This window comes from Arachis hypogaea, chromosome 9, assembly GCF_003086295.3.
Source record: "Arachis hypogaea cultivar Tifrunner chromosome 9, arahy.Tifrunner.gnm2.J5K5, whole genome shotgun sequence".
In the NCBI taxonomy this organism is placed as follows: domain Eukaryota; kingdom Viridiplantae; phylum Streptophyta; class Magnoliopsida; order Fabales; family Fabaceae; genus Arachis; species Arachis hypogaea.
In genome coordinates this window covers 73850168-73867824 of record NC_092044.1, presented here as the reverse complement: position 1 = coordinate 73867824, position 17657 = coordinate 73850168, and the positions used below count along the sequence as shown (strand labels likewise).

General features: G+C 36.7%; 1 protein-coding gene across 1 annotated transcript; it reads left to right on the top strand.

Annotated features, from left to right (window-relative positions):
* Window positions 1-16244: 16244 nt before the first annotated feature.
* LOC112709216 (uncharacterized) lies at window positions 16245-16637 on the top strand. Its single transcript, XM_025761114.1, has one exon. It carries the CDS (start codon window positions 16245-16247, stop codon window positions 16635-16637), a length of 393 nt encoding a protein of 130 aa, XP_025616899.1.
* Window positions 16638-17657: the final 1020 nt, after the last annotated feature.

Genomic DNA, 17657 nt, shown 5'->3' with positions numbered 1-17657 from the left:
GGAACGCCAGTTTGGGCCATCAAATCTTAGGCAAAGTATAAAATATTATATATTGCTGGAAAGCCCAGGATGTCTACTTTCCAACGCAATTGAGAGCGTGCCGATTGGGCTTTTGTAGCTCCAGAAAATCCACTTTGAGTGCAGGGAGGTCAGAATCCAACAGCATCTGCAGTCCTTTTTCAGCCTCTGAATCAGATTTTTGCTCAGGTCCCTCAATTTCAGCCAGAAAATACCTGAAATCACAGAAAAACACACAAACCCATAGTAAAGTCCAGAAAAGTGAATTTTAAATAAAAACTAATAAAAATATAATAAGAACTAACTAAAATATACTAAAAACATACTAAAAATAATGCCAAAAAGCGTATAAATTATTCGCTCATCACAACACCAAACTTAAATTGTTGCTTGTCCCCAAGCAACTGAAAATTGAATAGGATAAAAAGAAGAGAATATACTATAAACTCCAAACTATCAATGAAACTTAGCTCCAATTAGATGAGCGGGACTAGTAGCTTTTTGCCTCTGAGCAGTTTTGGCATCTCACTTTATCCTTTGAGGTTCAGAATGATTGGCATCTATAGGAACTCAGAATTCAGATAGTGTTATTGATTCTCCTAGTTAAGTATGTTGATTCTTGAACACAGCTACTTTATGAGTCTTGGCCGTGGCCCAAAGCACTCTGTTTTCCAGTATTACCACCGGATACATACATGCCACAGACACATAACTGGGTGAACCTTTTTAGATTGTGACTCAGCTTTGCTAGAGTCCCCAATTAGAGGTGTTCAGGGTTCTTAAGCACACTCTTTTTGCTTTGGATCATGACTTTAACCGCTCAGTCTCAAGTTTTCACTTGACACCTTCACGCCACAAGCATATGGTTAGGGACAGCTTGGTTTAACCGCTTAGGCTAGGATGTTATTCCTGTAGGCCCTCCTATCCACTGATGCTCAAAGCCTTGGATCCTTTTTATTACCTTTGCTTTTTGGTTTAAAGGGCTATTGGCTTTTTCTGCTTGCTTTTTCTTTCTCTTTTTTTTTGAATTCACTGCTTTTTCTTGCTTCAAGAATCATTTTTATGATTTTTCTGATCCTCAGTAACATGTCTCCTTTTTCATCATTCTTTCAAGAGCCAACAATTTTAACATTCTTTAAACAACAAATTCAAAAGACATATGCACTATTCAAGCATTCATTCAGAAAACAAAAAATATTGTCACCACATCAAAATAATTAAACCAGTTTCAAGGATGAATTCGAAATCATGTACTTCTTGTTCTTTTGTAATAAAAACATTTTTCTTTTAAGAAAGGTGATGGATTCATAGGACATTTATAACTTTAAGGCATAGACACTAAGACACTAATGATCATGTAATAAAGACACAAACATAGATAAACATAAAGCATAAAAATTCAAAAAACAGAAAATAAAGAACAAGAAAATTAAAGAACGGGTCCACCTTAGTGATGGCAGCTTTGTTCTTCCTCTTGAAAATCTTATAGAGTGCTTTTGAGCTCCTCTATGTCTCTTCCTTGTCTTTGTTGCTCTTCCCTCATAGTTTTTTGATCTTTTCTAATCTCATGGTGGATGATGGAATGCTCTTGGTGCTCCATCCTTAGTTGTCCCATGTTAGAGCTTAATTCTCCTAGGGAGGTGTTGATTTGCTCCCAATAGTTTTGTGGAGGGAAGTGCATCCCTTGAGGCATCTCAGGGATTTCATGATGAGGAATTTCCTCATGCTCTTGTTTGCTGCATCCTTTTCTTAGTGATGAGCTTTTGAGATGAATCTCTCCATCTCCCAGACTCAGAGGTGGAAGCTTTTGCCTTCCCTTTCCTCTTTCTAGAGGTTTCTCTGGCCTTAAGTGTCATACATGGTTATGGAAAAACAAAAAGCAACGCTTTTACCACACCAAACTTAGAAGGTTTGCTTATCCTCAAGCAAAAGAAGAGAAGAGGGAGTAGAAGAAGAAGAAAATAGATGAGATGGAGAGGTGTGAGTGGTTCGGCCAAGGGGAGTTTTAGGTGGTTATGATGTGGGAAAAGGAAGGAGTGATGGTTTGAATTTGAGTGGGTGGGTGTAGGTGGGTTGTATGATGCTTTTGGAGGATTAATGGAGGTGATTAGTGGAGGTTATTTTGGGGGAGAGTGTTATGGAAGGGTGTGAAGAGGAGAGAAGAAGAGAGAGAGTGGTGGGGTAGGTGGGGATCCTGTGGGGTCCACAGATCCTGAGGTGTCAAGGAAAATTCATCCCTGCACCAAGTGGCGAGCAAAAATGCTCCTTCTGCCAATTCTGGCATTAAACGCCGGGCTGGTGCCCCTTTCTGGCGTTAAACGCCAGTCTGGTGCCCCTTTCTGGCGTTAAACGCCCAGAATGGTGCCAGACTGGGCGTTAAACGCCCATTTGCTGCCCTTACTGGCGTTTAAACGCCAGCAAGCTTTTCCTCTAGGGTGAGCAATTTTTCTTTCTATTTTTCATTCTGTTTTTGCTTTTTCAATTGTTTTTGTGACTTCACATGATCATCAACCTATAGAAAACATAAAATAACAATAGAAAATAGATAAATATGGCATTGGGTTGCCTCCCAACAAGCGCTTCTTTAATGTCAGTAGCTTTACAGTGGGCTCTCATGGAGCCTCACAGATACTCAGAGCAATGTTGGAACCTCCCAACACCAAACTTAGAGTTTGACTGTGGGGGTTCAACACCAAACTTAGAATTTGGTTGTGGCCTCCCAACACCAAACTTAGAGTTTGACTGTGGGGGCTCTGTTTGACTCTGTTTTGAGAGAAGTTTTTCATGCTTCTTCCCTTTCCTGTCTGCAAACCATGGTACTTCCTGAATGGCGAAGAGTTGCTCATCCGGAAAGGTTTCAGAGATCTCAGTAGGAGGGTGGGGCGCTTCTGCTACTGGTTCTATCCGGGACAGGTGATCAGCTACTTGATTCTCTGTCCCTTTTCTATCTCTTATTTCTATATCAAACTCTTGCAGAAGCAACACCCATTTTATGAGCCTGGGTTTTGAATCCTGCTTTGTGAGTAGATATTTAAGAGCAGCATGGTCAGTGTACACAATCACTTTTGATCCTACTAGATAGGATCTAAACTTGTCAATGGCATAAACCACTGCAAGTAACTCTTTTTCTGTGGTTGTGTAATTCTTCTGTGCATCATTTAAAACACGGCTAGCATAATAAATGATGTGCAGAAGCTTGTTATGCCTCGGTCCCAACATTGCACCTATGGTATTGTCACTGGCATCACACATTAGTTCGAATGGTAATGTCCAGTCTGGTGCAGAGATGACTGGTGCTGTGACTAGCTTAGCCTTCAGAGTCTCAAACGCCTGCAGACACTCCTTATCAAAGATAAATGGTGTGTCAGTAGCTAGCAGATTACTCAAAGGTTTGGCAATTTTTAAAAAATCCTTTATAAACCTTCTGTAGAATCCTGCATGCCCCAGAAAGCTTTTGATTGCCTTAACATTGGCAGGTGGTGGTAATTTTTCAATTACCTCCACCTTAGCTTGATCCACCTCTATTCCTTTGTTCAAAATTTTGTGCCCAAGGAAAATTCCTTCAGTCACCATAAAGTGACATTTTTTCCAGTTTAAGACCAGGTTAGTCTCTTGGCACCTTTTCAGGACAAGTGCTAAATGATCAAGACAGGAGATGAATGAGTCTCCAAATACTGAGAAGTCATCCATGAAGACTTCCAGGAACTTCTCCACCATATCAGAGAAGATAGAGAGCATGCACCTCTGAAAGGTTGCAGGTGCATTACACAGACCAAAGGGCATCCTTCTGTAGGCAAATACTCCAGAAGGACATGTGAATACTGTTTTTCTTGGTCTTGAGGATCTACTGCAATTTGGTTGTAACCTGAATAGCCATCCAAAAAGCAGTAGTATTCATGACCTACTAGTCTCTCTAGCATCTGGTCTATGAATGGTAAAGGAAAATGATCCTTTCTGGTGGCTGTATTGAGCCTTCTGTAGTCAATACACATATGCCACCCTGTAACTGTTCTTGTAGGAACCAGTTCATTCTTTTCATTAAGAACTACTGTCATGCCTCCCTTTTTGGGGACAACGTGGACAGGGCTTACCCAGGAGCTATCAGAAATATGATAAATAATCACAGCCTCTAGTAACTTAGTGACCTCTTTCTGCACCACCTCCTTCATGGCTAGATTTAGCCGCATCTGTGGTTGAACCACTGGCTTAGCATCATCCTCCAATAGGATCTTGTGCATGCATTTTCTGGGCTAATGCCCTTAAGATCACTTATGGACAACCCAAGAGCTGTCTTGTGTGTCCTTAGCACTTGAATTAGTGCTTCCTCTTCCTGTGGATTTAAACCAGAGCTTATGATCACTGAAAAAGTGTCACCTTCTCCCAGAAATGCATATTTCAGGGATGGTGGTAGTGGCTTGAACTCGGGTTTAGGAGGCTTATCCTCTTCCTGAGGAATTTTCAGAATTTCTTTTATTTCCTCTGGTTCCTCCAGGTCAGGCTGAACATCTTCAAAAATGTCCTCTAGCTCTGATTCGAGACTCTCAGTCATATTAACCTCTTCCATCAGAGAGTTTATAATATCAACGCTCATACAGTCATTTGGGGTGTCTGGATGCTGCATAACTTTGACAACATTCAACTTAAACTCATCCTCATTGACTCTCAGGGTTAATTCCCTTTTTTGGACGTCAATGAGGGTTCGTCCAGTTGCTAGGAAAGGTCTTCCTAGAATGAGAGTTGCACTCTTGTGCTCCTCCATTTCCAGTACTATAAAGTCAGTGGGAAAGGCAAATGGCCCAACCTTGACAATCATGTCCTCAGTTACGCCTGATGGATATTTAATGGAGCCATCAGCAAGTTAGAGGCATATTCGGGTTGCTTTGACTTCTTCAGTCAAGCCAAGCTTTCTGATAGTGGATGCAGGTATTAGGTTGATACTTGCCCCAAGATCACATAGAGCTTTCTTGGTACAAGTACCCTCTAATGTGCATGGTATCATAAAGCTTCCAGGATCTTTAAGCTTCTCTAGTAAGCTCTTTAAAATGACTGCACTGCATTCTTTAGTGAGAAAAACTTTTTCAGTTTCTCTCCAATCCTTCTTATGACTTAAGATCTCTTTCATGAACTTAGCATAAGAGGGTATTTGCTCAAGTGTCTCTGCAAACAAAATCTTTATTTCAAGAGTCCTGAGATAGTCTGCAAAGCGGGCAAATTGTTTGTCTTGTTCCGCTTGGCGGAGTTTCTAAGGATAAGGCATCTTGGCTTTATACTCTTCAACCTTAATTGCTGCAGGTTTATTTCCTACAGAAGTGGTTGGAGAAGCCTGCATAAGGGGGTTGTTATCAGCATTTGCAAGTGTCTGACCCCTTTGTGGCGTTTGAACGCCAGGATTGGGTGCTTTTTGGGCGTTTAACGCCAGATTGCAACCCTTTTCTGGCATTTGAACGCTAGAATTGGCTACCCATTGGGCGTTTGAACGCTAGAATCATTCCTCTCTGGGCTCTTACTATCCTCAGAGGGATTTTGGGTAGTTGGTTGGTCATCCTCTGTCAGTTGTTTCTTTCTTAGCTTTCTGCTGCTTTGAGTTGATACATTCAATGTTTTCCCATTCCTTAATTTAACAGCTTGGCATTCTTCTGTTATCTGTTTAGATAGTTGCTGTTTTGTCTGATTCAACTATGATTCTATATTCTTGTTAGCAATTTTAGTTTCTTGGAGCATCTCTTTAAATTCTGCTAACTGTTTTGTCATCAGGAGTAATTACTGATTAAGCTCAACAATCTGTTCTTGAGGATTAGGATCAGTAGTTACTGCCATAGCTTCTTCTTTTGTAGAGGACTCACTGCTTAAGTATAGATGTTGATTTCTAGCAACCGTATCTATGAGCTCTTGAGCCTCTTCCATCGTCTTCCTTATGTGTATAGATCCACCAGCTGAGTGGTCTAAAGACATCTGAGCTTTTTCTGTAAGCCCATAATAGAAGATGTCTAACTGTACCCACTCTGAAAACATTTCAGAGGGACATTTCCTTAGCATACCTCTATACCTCTCCCAGGCATTATAAAGGGATTCATTATCCTCTTGTTTAAAGCCTTGAATGTCCAGCGTTAGCTGTGTCATCCTTTTTGGAGGGTAAAATTGATTCAGGAATTTGTCTGATAACTGTCTCCATGTTTTTATGCTTGCTGTGGGTTGGTTATTCAACCACCTCTTAGCTTGATCTTTTACAGCAAATGGAAACAGTAACAATCTGTAGACATCCTGATCCACCTCTTTATCACGTACTGTGACAGCAATTTGTAAGAACTGTGCCAGAAACTCAGTGGGTTCTTCCTGTGGAAGACCGGAATACTGGCAATTTTGCTGCACCATGATAATGAGTTGAGGATTTAGCTCAAAGCTACTTGCATTAATGGGAGGTATACATATACTATTCCCATATGCAGCTGTAATGGGGTTAGCATATGACCCCAGAGTCCTTCTGGACTGCTCAATTCCACTTAGGTCCATGATGGAGAAAGGGAGATGATGTGGATATTATTATATTTTTTTCGTTTTTAATTAAAAATGACCGAAATAATAAAATAAATGGAAAAGAAAATAAAATAAAATTTCAAAAACTAAAAGAAAATAAAATCAAAGCAAATTGAAAACTAAATCAATTAATTAATTAAAAAGATTTTGGAATTAGCAATTAAAAAGATATGATTGAAAATTATTTTGAAAAAGATTTGATTTTTGAAATGAGGAAAGAGAAAAACAACAAAATGACACCAAACTTAAAATTTTTAGAAAATCAAAACAAATTTTCGAAAATTTAAAGGAAAACACAAAGAAGACACCAAACTTAGAATTTTTATAGGTAAAGAAACAGCCAAGACTATGCAATTTCGAAAAAAAATTAGGAGAAAGTAAAAGCATGCAATTGACACCAAACTTAAAATATGAAACTAGACTCAAATAAAAGACTCTAAACCAACAAAAATAAAATATTCCTAATCTAAGCAACAAGATAGACCGTCAGATGTCCACACTCGAACAATCCCCAGCAACGGCGCCAAAAACTTGGTGCACGAAATTGCAATCACATTTTTGCAATTCCGCACAACTAACCAGCAAGTGCACAGGGTCGTCCAAGTAATACCTTATGTGAGTAAGGGTCGATCCCACGGAGATTGTTGGCTTGAAGTAAGCTGTGGTTATCTTGTAACTCTTAGTCATGATATCTATAATTCTCAGGTTTAATTGTGAAAAGTAAAAGGACATGAAATAAATACTTGTTTTGCAGTAATGGAGAACAGGTTGAGGTTTTAGAGATGCTCTATCTTCTGAATTTCTGCTTTCCTACTGTCTTCTTCTTCATGCACGCAAGGCTCCTTCCATGGCAAGCTGTATGTAGGGTTTCACCGTTGTCAATGGCTACCTCCCATCCTCTCAGTGAAAATGTTCAACGCGCTCTGTCACAGCACGGCTAATCATCTGTCGGTTCTCAATTAGGTTGGAATAGAATCTAGTGATTCTTTTGCGTCTGTCACTAATGCCCAGCCCTCAGGAGTTTGAAGCTCATCACAGTCATTCAATCCTTGAATCCTACTAAGAATACCACAGACAAGGTTTAGACCTTCCGGATTCTCTTGAATGCCGCCATCAATTCTAGCTTATACCACGAAGATTCTGATTAAGGAATCCAAGAGATATTCACTCAATCTAAAGTAGAACGGAGGTGGTTGTCAGGCACACGTTCATAGGTGAAAATGATGATGAGTGTCACGGATCATCACATTCATCAAGTTGAGGAACAAGTGATATCTTAGAATAGAAGCAAGCGTGATTGAATGAAAAACAGTAGTAATTGCATTAATCCATCAAGACACAGCAGAGCTCCTCACCCCCAACCATGGGGTTTAGAGACTCATGCCGTAGAAGATACAATAAGAAATGTGTAATGTGTCATGAGATACAGATACAATAGCAAAAAGTCCTATTTATGGTGAACTAGTGACCTAGGGTTTACAAGAATGAGTAAATGACGTAAAAATCCACTTCCGGGGTCTACTTGGTGTGTTCTTGGGCTGAGCATTGAAGCTTTTATGTGTAGAGACTTTTCCTGGAGTTAAATGCCAGCTTTTGTGCCAGTTTGGGCGTTTAACTCCAACTTTTGTGCCAGTTCCGGCGTTAAACGCCGGAAATTTTGAAGCTGATTTGGAACGCCAGTTTGGGCCATCAAATCTTAGGCAAAGTATGGACTATTACATATTTCTGGAAAGCCCAGGATGTCTACTTTCCAACGCAATTGAGAGCGTGCCAATTGGGCTTTTGTAGCTCCAGAAAATCTACTTCGAGTGCAGGGAGGTCAGAATCCAACAGCATCTGCAGTCCTTTTTCAGCCTCTGAATCAGATTTTTGCTCAGGTCCCTCAATTTCAGCCAGAAAATACCTGAAATCACAGAAAAACACACAAACTCATAGTAAAGTCTAGAAAAGTGAATTTTAAATAAAAACTAATAAAAATATAATAAGAACTAACTAAAATATACTAAAAATATACTAAAAACAATGCCAAAAAGCGTATAAATTATTCGCTCATCATGGAACACAAAATTGAAGCTCAAACCAGAGGCAACTTTGGGCATCAAAACTGAGTTCAAAAAGGCTGAAAGGGCCAAGTGTTTGGCAACAACTTGGGCAACAACTTGGGAAACAACGCCCGAGCACCAAGCCACCAGCCCAGAAAATGCAATAGCACGTTGCCAACGTGCAATAAGGTTGGCGTGTTTTCCAGTAACGCCCAAACCATTGGATCAGAAGCAAGAAGAATGAGCTCTGTTTCCTCTATTTGACAGACACTTCCTCCATTGAGCCAAGATTCAACAAGGATAAAGTCCACATTGCTAACTCAATTGAAGATCTAAAAATGACTTTTAGGAGTAGTATAAATAGAGAAGATTTTTGTACTTTAGGGAGATTTTTTTTACACTTTTGCACTTTTTTACTTTCTTTAGATACTTTTAGATACTTTTACACTTACATCATTTTTAGTTACTTCCTGGAAGCAATTTGGAATTTCAGTTTTAAGAACTTCTTCTTCATTCTTCATTTCTTCACTATTCAACTTTTAAATGTTTACTTTTATACTTGTTGTGGAATTGAGAGCTATGATTCACTAAACCCCATTTTCATTAGGGGGAGGAGATCTGTTTATTTTAAATGAGTTGACAACCATTCTTTTCCTTCTCAATTCAAGTGGTTCATCCAAGAGAAAACTCTTGTTCTTCACAGATTCAATTACATTCAAGAGAAGGGTTGAATCTATATGAATTGTGTGGTGAACTTGAGAAAGGAACCATATAACTCAGTTTAGAGTTCATCCTTTCATGATTTCTTTGATCAATACACTTTGGGTTGGTATGTGAGATGTAACCTCCCTTAGTTGAGATTCTGAAAGTTGTGTGGCTTGGATTAGAAATTGAACTTCATCTCTTCTCATGACCAATTAGATCACGAGAGTGGCAATTGATTGTGTTGAGAGAAATTGAATTGCCAAGAGATTGGGATTCAATTATTTACAATCTGCCATGGATCTATACCCATGATTGAGAAGGAGTTGAGTAACGTCAATTCATGATAATTTACATCTCTGATCCCTAATGATCTCTCCATCATCAATTCTCATCTCTTTTACCCTTTAGTTATTTTGAATACCCACTACCCAATTCCCTTCTATATCCTTGCAATTTATCATTCTGTCATTTATATTCTGTTTTCTATTCTTTGCAATTTACTCTCCTGCTCTTTACAATTTTGCAATCTTTACTTTCTTGCAATTTATCTTTAATGTCATTTAAGTTTCTTGCATTTTAAGTTTCAGTTATTTACTTTCATTTTCTTTCTTTATTCTAGTTCTTTAAATTTCTTGCCATTTAATCTTTGCAATTACGTTCAAGAATAAAAAATCTCTTGAAACCAAAACCATGCTTGCTTGACTAAACCACCATTTTAACTAAAGTTGATTAATCTACCAATCTTCATGGGATCGACCTCACTCCGGTGAGTTTTACTACTTGATACGACCCGGTATACTTGCCGGTTGTACGTGAATTCTAATTTTCGCGTATCACCCATCAGTCTTTGTAATATGGTGTATAAAATTATCATAAAGGTTCTGATCAATAGGCTTCGCCCCTTCCTTGCTAACATTATTGGGCCACTCCAAGCATGGTTTATTTTAGGAAGAGGGACGCTAGATAACATCATCATTAAGCAAGAAGTCCTGCATTTTATGAAACACACCAAGTCAAAGAAAGGTACCCTAGATTTTAAAGCAGATTTAAAAAAGGCATATGATAAAAATACTTATTTATTTTGGGTTTTCTTGCTTAATAGTTTAACTGATCATGAATTATATGACAACTTTTTCTTTGTCTATTCTATAGAATGGAAGTAGATTGGACAATTTTTCTCCAAAACATGGACTTAGGCAGGCTGATCCAATGTCATCATACCTCTTTATGTTGTGCATGGAGTGTTTGGCCTGTTACATTAATCACCAAATTGAGAAGGGTGAGTGGAATCCAATGGCAGTTTCGAGAGGGACCTAGAATTTCGCACTTAATGTTTGCTAGCGACTTACTTCTCTTTTGTAAAGTAAGAAAGAGCGAAGTGTATAACGTAATGGAGGTTATTAATAATGTTTGCAAGGGCTTAGGGATGAGAGTTAATGTTGACAAATCAAAGGCATTATATTCTAAGAATGTTTTTGCGAGAAGACGGAATATTTTCATGGGTGTGTCTTCTATTCGGTTTGTTCAAAATTTAGGAAAGTATCTTGGAGTTAATCTTGGCCACTCTCAAGTAACTCGAGCCCCTTTCCATAATGTTCTTTACAAAATTCAAGAAAGATTAGCTAGCTGGAAAGGCAGATTGCTTAACAGGGCAAGAAGACTTTGCTTAATTAATTCAGTGGTTACTTCCATTCCCAACTATTGATGCAGGTCTCTCTTTCTCAAAGGTGGTAACCGATAAAATTTTTCTGTGATGAGAAACTTTTTTGGAAAGACCAAGCAGAGAATAGAGGCATGAATTTTACAAGTTGGAAGGTTTTGGTTACTCTCAAAAAATTTGGTGGACTAAGCATTAAAAATTCTGTGCACAAACATCTCCGTGTTTGGAAAATTGGTGTGGCAATTTCTTAAACAACCTGAGAAATTATGGGTTAGAGTGCTGGTAGCTAAGCACATTCCTCTTCATAGTGATCTATGTTGTTTTACTCCTAGGGCTCTCATGTGTGGAATAGTTTGTGCAAAGCTTTTGGTTGGTTGAAAGAGGGCTTTTGGGTGGTGTATTGGCCGGCTTGATCAGATTTTCTGGTTTGGTAATTAGAGAAAAGAAGAGAATTTAGTAAATGAGATTAATTACATTCATATAACTGATACTGGGCTTTGCATTTCATATAACGCAATAGTTCTTCTTCCTGACGTGCAGTCCCAACATGTTGTGCAGTAGGACCTAGTCAGGTAAGAGGAACTGAATCCCCCAATAAGAATTCGATTTTCTCTCCATATGGTCAAACCCGAAGCTGATTTATTTTTCAAATAATCTGAGTCAGACGACCAGTGGGTCTAATTAAGTTCTGATAGTGATAGCAATGACGATACAAAGTTTGTCCCATAAACTCAACTATCATCTTTAACTTTCTCACGACATATATTGCCACCATGGTTACCACTTTCTAGCCAAGACCAAGTTCCAAGCTATTAATCGATACTGGACGTAGATGTTATGCAAATGGAGTCGATGTCTTTTGTTTCAGGGGTGATGATGACTGTAACACATATAGGAGCACAGAAATAAGGGTTGGCCATAGATTCTATAGTAGAGAGTCCGTTCACCTTGCCATCAAGAACTATATCATTCATCGAAGTTTAGAGTATCAGGTGGTTGAATCTGATTATCTGAAGTATCATTGTCGGTGAAGATATTATGTTGTAGGTTGTCGGTGGAGCATTCAGGTTGCATGTCGACAGAATATTAGTTATTGGGAGGTTCATAAATATGAAGCTATGCACACATGCTTAGTGCCAACAATGTTCCAAGATCATTCAAATCTCGACAACAACTTGATATGTAAAGTGACCATTTAATTTCCATGATAGAAGGTAATTTTTTTTAATTTTTGTCTTTGTTTTTGAAAAAATGGTTACATGTTATTGTTGTAAGATATTTAAAATTGGTTGATATATTAATCAATTTAGGTAATCCTTCAATTTCAATTAGAGTACTACAAGGGACAATATAGTAGAGCTACAGATTTAAGCCGTCATACAGAAAGATTTGGGTGGCAAAGCAAAAAGCAATTATTCAAATTTATGAGATTGGAAAGGGTCATACAACTATTTTTCGAGATTGTTGAATGTGTTTGAACAATATTTGCCAGATAGGATTCATGATATCAGGCTTGTGCCACGTCATGAAACCTTCAAGTATTGCAAGCCTCTAGCATCTATTGATGGCATACATTTATATGGGCAATATGAAGGAGTTCTGTTATTGGCTATTGCATAAGATAGAAACTCAAGAGTTCTTCTCATCGCTTTTGTATTGGTTGAGTCGGAGTCAACAGAGTCTTAGTTGTTCTTTATAAAGAATTTGCAGCAGCATAGCATGTCACAGCAAGGTATTTTTGCCATATTTAATAGAGCTGGAGTCATACATACTACAATAGAAGAGAAGAATAATGGATGACATCCTCTAGAGACATACCATGCTTATTGTATCCGTCATAATGCTGCTAATTTCATGAGTTGGTTCAAGTGTAAAGAAGAAAAATGACTCCTGATGAATGCAGCATATTTCCAAATGAGGAGCAATACTTGGGTTATATGAGAGCGCTAAAAGATCTCAATTTGTGACGTGGGCAAATACGTTTTGTAAAGAGATTTGGGTGCGATACTGTGATTCAAGTCAAAGATTTAGCTACATGACTACCAATCTATTTGAGTGCATCAATGTGGTACCAAGGAGATGCGTAACCTTTTCGTCGAAGTGAAAATCTCTAACTCAAGCTACATAGGTAAAAGTAGCCTCCTCTAAATAAGGAAGTAATGCAGCATGCGATCCTTCTACTCCTGAGTCCTTATTCCTCCTCGGAAATAGGACCTGCCAACTCTGTGTAATTTTAACATCAAGCTCAATTTAAGCCACCACTAACAATAATACCTATTATGTAAAGCATCTCTAAAACTCTATCAACCATAAATTACCATTCATCGCAATCATAATAAATTATAACAATTAGCTTAAATCCAAATATTTCTATATTAAATACCTCCCAATATCTACCAATAACACCTATTATATAAAATATCTCTTAAAATCTATCATCATAAATCAATATTTATCTCATTTCATAATAATCTACAACATGAAGTCTAAATCCAAAGATTTCTACATTAAATTTAAAAGTCTCCTAATTTATATATTATAAATATCTATTCCCTTATATATTAAAGTTATCATAAACTTATAACTATTAACTAACCAACTAATAACAATAATATAATAAACAAAAAATTAATTTAAATTTTAACCTGATCATCAATGTGGCCTATCATATATCTGCCTTCATTCAAACGATTAACGTCATTACTTCAAATCATTATGACAAAAGTTTTTTTTCTCTCCTTTCTTCTTTCATTTTCTTTTTCTTTTTCTCTTTGTCTTTCAAGTCTAACAACTTACAATTTTAACAAGTAATTTTAGTATATTGCACAGGTACTGCCTGCATTATAGTGTGGTCCCTCCTATTTTTGCAAGAAGCAGTTGCACAATAGAAAAAGAGATGAATCTCTCTTTCTCTATTGTGCTGACATGGACTATAATATTATTTTGTTCCTCTAGTTTGCAGTTAGAGTCTGCGTAATAGATATTTACCTACAAAATTGTTAGTAAATGTTTAAAACCGTAAATAATTAGAAAATATTTAAAAAAGTAAATATGATTTTTTTATTTATTTAAAAAAAAATCCTCTCCTCTCATATTTTCTCTCTCTTTCTTTCTCAACGCTCATTTATACCTATTTTAAAAAATAAATAGTCATTTTTACATAAAATTATTATTTTAATAAAATAGACTCTAAAAATATAAATAACAAAACGCCATTTAAATATATGTTTTATTTGATAAATAAATATATAAGTAAATTAGTTAAATATTTGATTCAATATATTAAAATACAATATATTTTTTGTTCTTAAAATTTGCTAAAAAATTTAAAATATGTCTAAATTTTATTTTATTTTAATTTTATTCTTAAATAAAATAAAATTTTAGATTACTTTTAAAAATGCTAACAAATTTTAAAGACAAAAATTATATTTTATTTATTTATTAAATTATTTTTGAAAAGTCATTATTTATATCGTTTTAAGATTTATTTAGTCAAAATCTTAATTTTTTAAACATCAAAATAGTTATTTATTCAATTTCAAATTTTTAAGGTTTATGGCTCTTGTATTCCCAATTTACTAGCATGTATATATATATTGAGTGGCGGGTAATTTAGATTTAGGTCGTCTCTAAAATAGATAGAAACATACGTGATGAACTTTACTTGAAAAATAAATAGTCCGGTATCGCAAAATCATTTTGAGAAGGATCCATTCAATTCAATCGATTACTCTAGATCTTAAAGACTTATGCTTTCTTACCAAGTCTTCTCCAAAACGTAACTGGATTTAGCTCCATTAAGTTATAGATAAATTTTAGAGAGTTGATGATATTTTTATTTTACAAAATATTTAAATCACATTTTATTCTCTTTAATTTATAAAATATACACTTTTTCCTTTTATAAATATTAAAATAATATATTTTTTAGTCCACAAAAAAAAATACCCTCTAATAATATCATTAAAATTATATGTATAAATTAGTGATAATTATTAGTTAATAATAATAATAGTAATAACGTACAATAATAATAATATATAGTAGTAGTAATAATAATAGGTTTAATTATTCTATTAGTTTCTATAGTTTCGTAAAATTTTCAATTAGGTTCCTATACTTTTTTTTTCTTTTTAATTGAGTCTCTATACTAGTTTTTTTTAATTAAGTCCTTCTTAATAGTAATTGGCTTAATTTTATAGAGACACAACTAAAAAAAATTGGTATAGGGATCTAAATAAAAAAAAATGTAGGGGCCCAATTAAAAAAAATTTGGTGCAAGGACTCAATTAAAAAAAAAGTATAGGGACCTAAATAAAAATTTCGCGAAATTATAGGAACCAACATTGTTAATGTAGTAAATTTGTTCTTTTAAATACTTTTTCATTAATCATGAATATATAAAAAGCTTTAAATTAAATATTTGTTATAATTCAAAATATTTTATATTATGTGATTAAATATTAAAAATAAGTAAAGCTTATTACAATATATATATATACTACCCCTAATATCTTGGACAAACTGAATTATACCTCGGCACAATATACATTTAAAAATAAAAAACGGCTCTATCCTAACAAACTACCACCCACAATCTCGTCCCGAGGTCGGTCACGAAGATCTCGACTCGAGCCGATGACTCATTCAACATCAACCAGTCTATAAATCGGGCATAAGGCCGACTATATTCGGCAAATTACCCAACACAACAATATTGATTAAATACCCGCCTTTCTTAAATAATTCTTCACTGACTTGAGTGTTAGAGTCCTTTTTGCAGGTATCATGCTTGGGTCCGAGTTCACGAGGATACCTTGCATCCAGGTCGAGTTGCTAGAAGCTCTAGGTTAACAATAGACCAACGTACAAGTCGAAGAAGTATCTTTGCCAGAACATTTAGCGCCCACCGTGGGGCCTTGCGTCGCCTTTGGTTTTGATTTAACACTACTATACTTGGTTTGCCTTTCCTTTTCTTTGCAGGTCTGAGATCATGACAGATCATTCAGTAACTCCTCAGGCCAATCCAACCAATGCTGAACTCTTGACTGCTAACGCTGCTCTACAGGCAGAAAACCAACGAATGGCTGAATTGCTAGCAGCAGGGCAGAACAATCGCGATGAAAAGAATGATAAGAAAACCAACGTTGACCCCCACGAAAAACACCAGTCAAAATCAAATGTGAAGACAAGGGAAACATCTCCCAAAACAGAAAGAAGACGAATCGGCCTTTCTTAGAAGAAATAATGAATTTTAAATGCCTAAAAACTTTACACTTCTAATGACATTGGCACCATACAAAGGGATTGGAGATCCTAAAGTTCATGTTACAAAATTCGAATCCATGATGTTTCTAAATAGTGACTTCGATCCCATCTTGTGCCGATCTTTTTCAACCTTTTTAGATGGTGCAGCTTTATTAAGGTTTTCTAGTTTACCTGCAGGTTCTATATCCAGTTTCGACAAGTTTGCCAGATTGTTCATAAATCATTTTGCAGCATCCAAAATCTACGTACAAGACTCAAACTACCTCGACACAATCAAACAAGGTCAGCATGAGAGCTTGAAGAATTACATGACGTGCTTCACAATAGCAGCCATAGAAATCTCATACCTCAATCCAAAAGTGCAATTACATGCGATAAAAAGCGGCCTCAGAGCTGGAAAGTTCTAGGAAGCAATAGCAGTCACAAAACCAAAGACATTAAAGGAGTTCAAAGACAAAGCAACTGGACAAATTGAAATTGAAGAGCTGCATGAAGCTCGAAGAAACGAAAGACCAGCACAGAAGGAGGAAGAAAAGACTTCCTGACCTCAAAGCAAGGATCCCAAAAAGCCTTTCAAGTTAACACCCAAATTTGACTCATACACCAAATTCAACACCAAAAAGGAAGACATCATCAAGGAGATTCTACACAATAAAATAATAAAATCGCTAAGCAAAGTAGGCACATATCAAAATCAAAAGTATGTGGACAGAAGCAAACATTGCACATTTCACCAGAAATACGACCACACCACCGACAAGTGCGTAGCAGCCAAAAACTTATTAGAGAGGCTAGCAAGATAGGGCCTCTTGGACAAATATATCACCTCCAGAAGCTAGAGAGAAACAAAGGATGCTGACAGGCCGGGCTATAGCTCCAACCAAAAAGAAAAAGGAACTTGGTATAGGCCAGTTGAAACCCCTACATCCAAAGGAATAATAAACTACATTTCTGGTGGCTTTGCGAGCAACTAATACAGCTAGGAAGAGAAGTTACAGGGCCATGACGACAATGGAAGGATCTCAACAAAAGACTCAAACTCTCACTACAGCTGCCGAGATCACCTTCGGTGCATCTGACTTCAAGTCATAGTGTCCGAACTTAGATGACCCAGTAGTAATTTCATTGCATATGGGAGAGCTCACAGTAAAAAATGTGCTACTCGACCCAAGAAGTAGCACCGATGTCTTATTCTACTCTACCTTCAAGAAGATGCAACTCAGTGATAAAGTACTACAACCATCACCTGGAGAATTAGTAGGGTTCTCTGGAGAAAGAGTCCCTGTTTCAAGTTATATATGGCTAAGAACAACACTAGGGGAGCCTCCAATCTCAAAAACTCTAGATATTCAATTTTTAGTAGTCAATTATACTAGCCCCAACAAAGTTATTTTGGGGCGCCCGCCACTTAACTCCTTTGGAGCCAT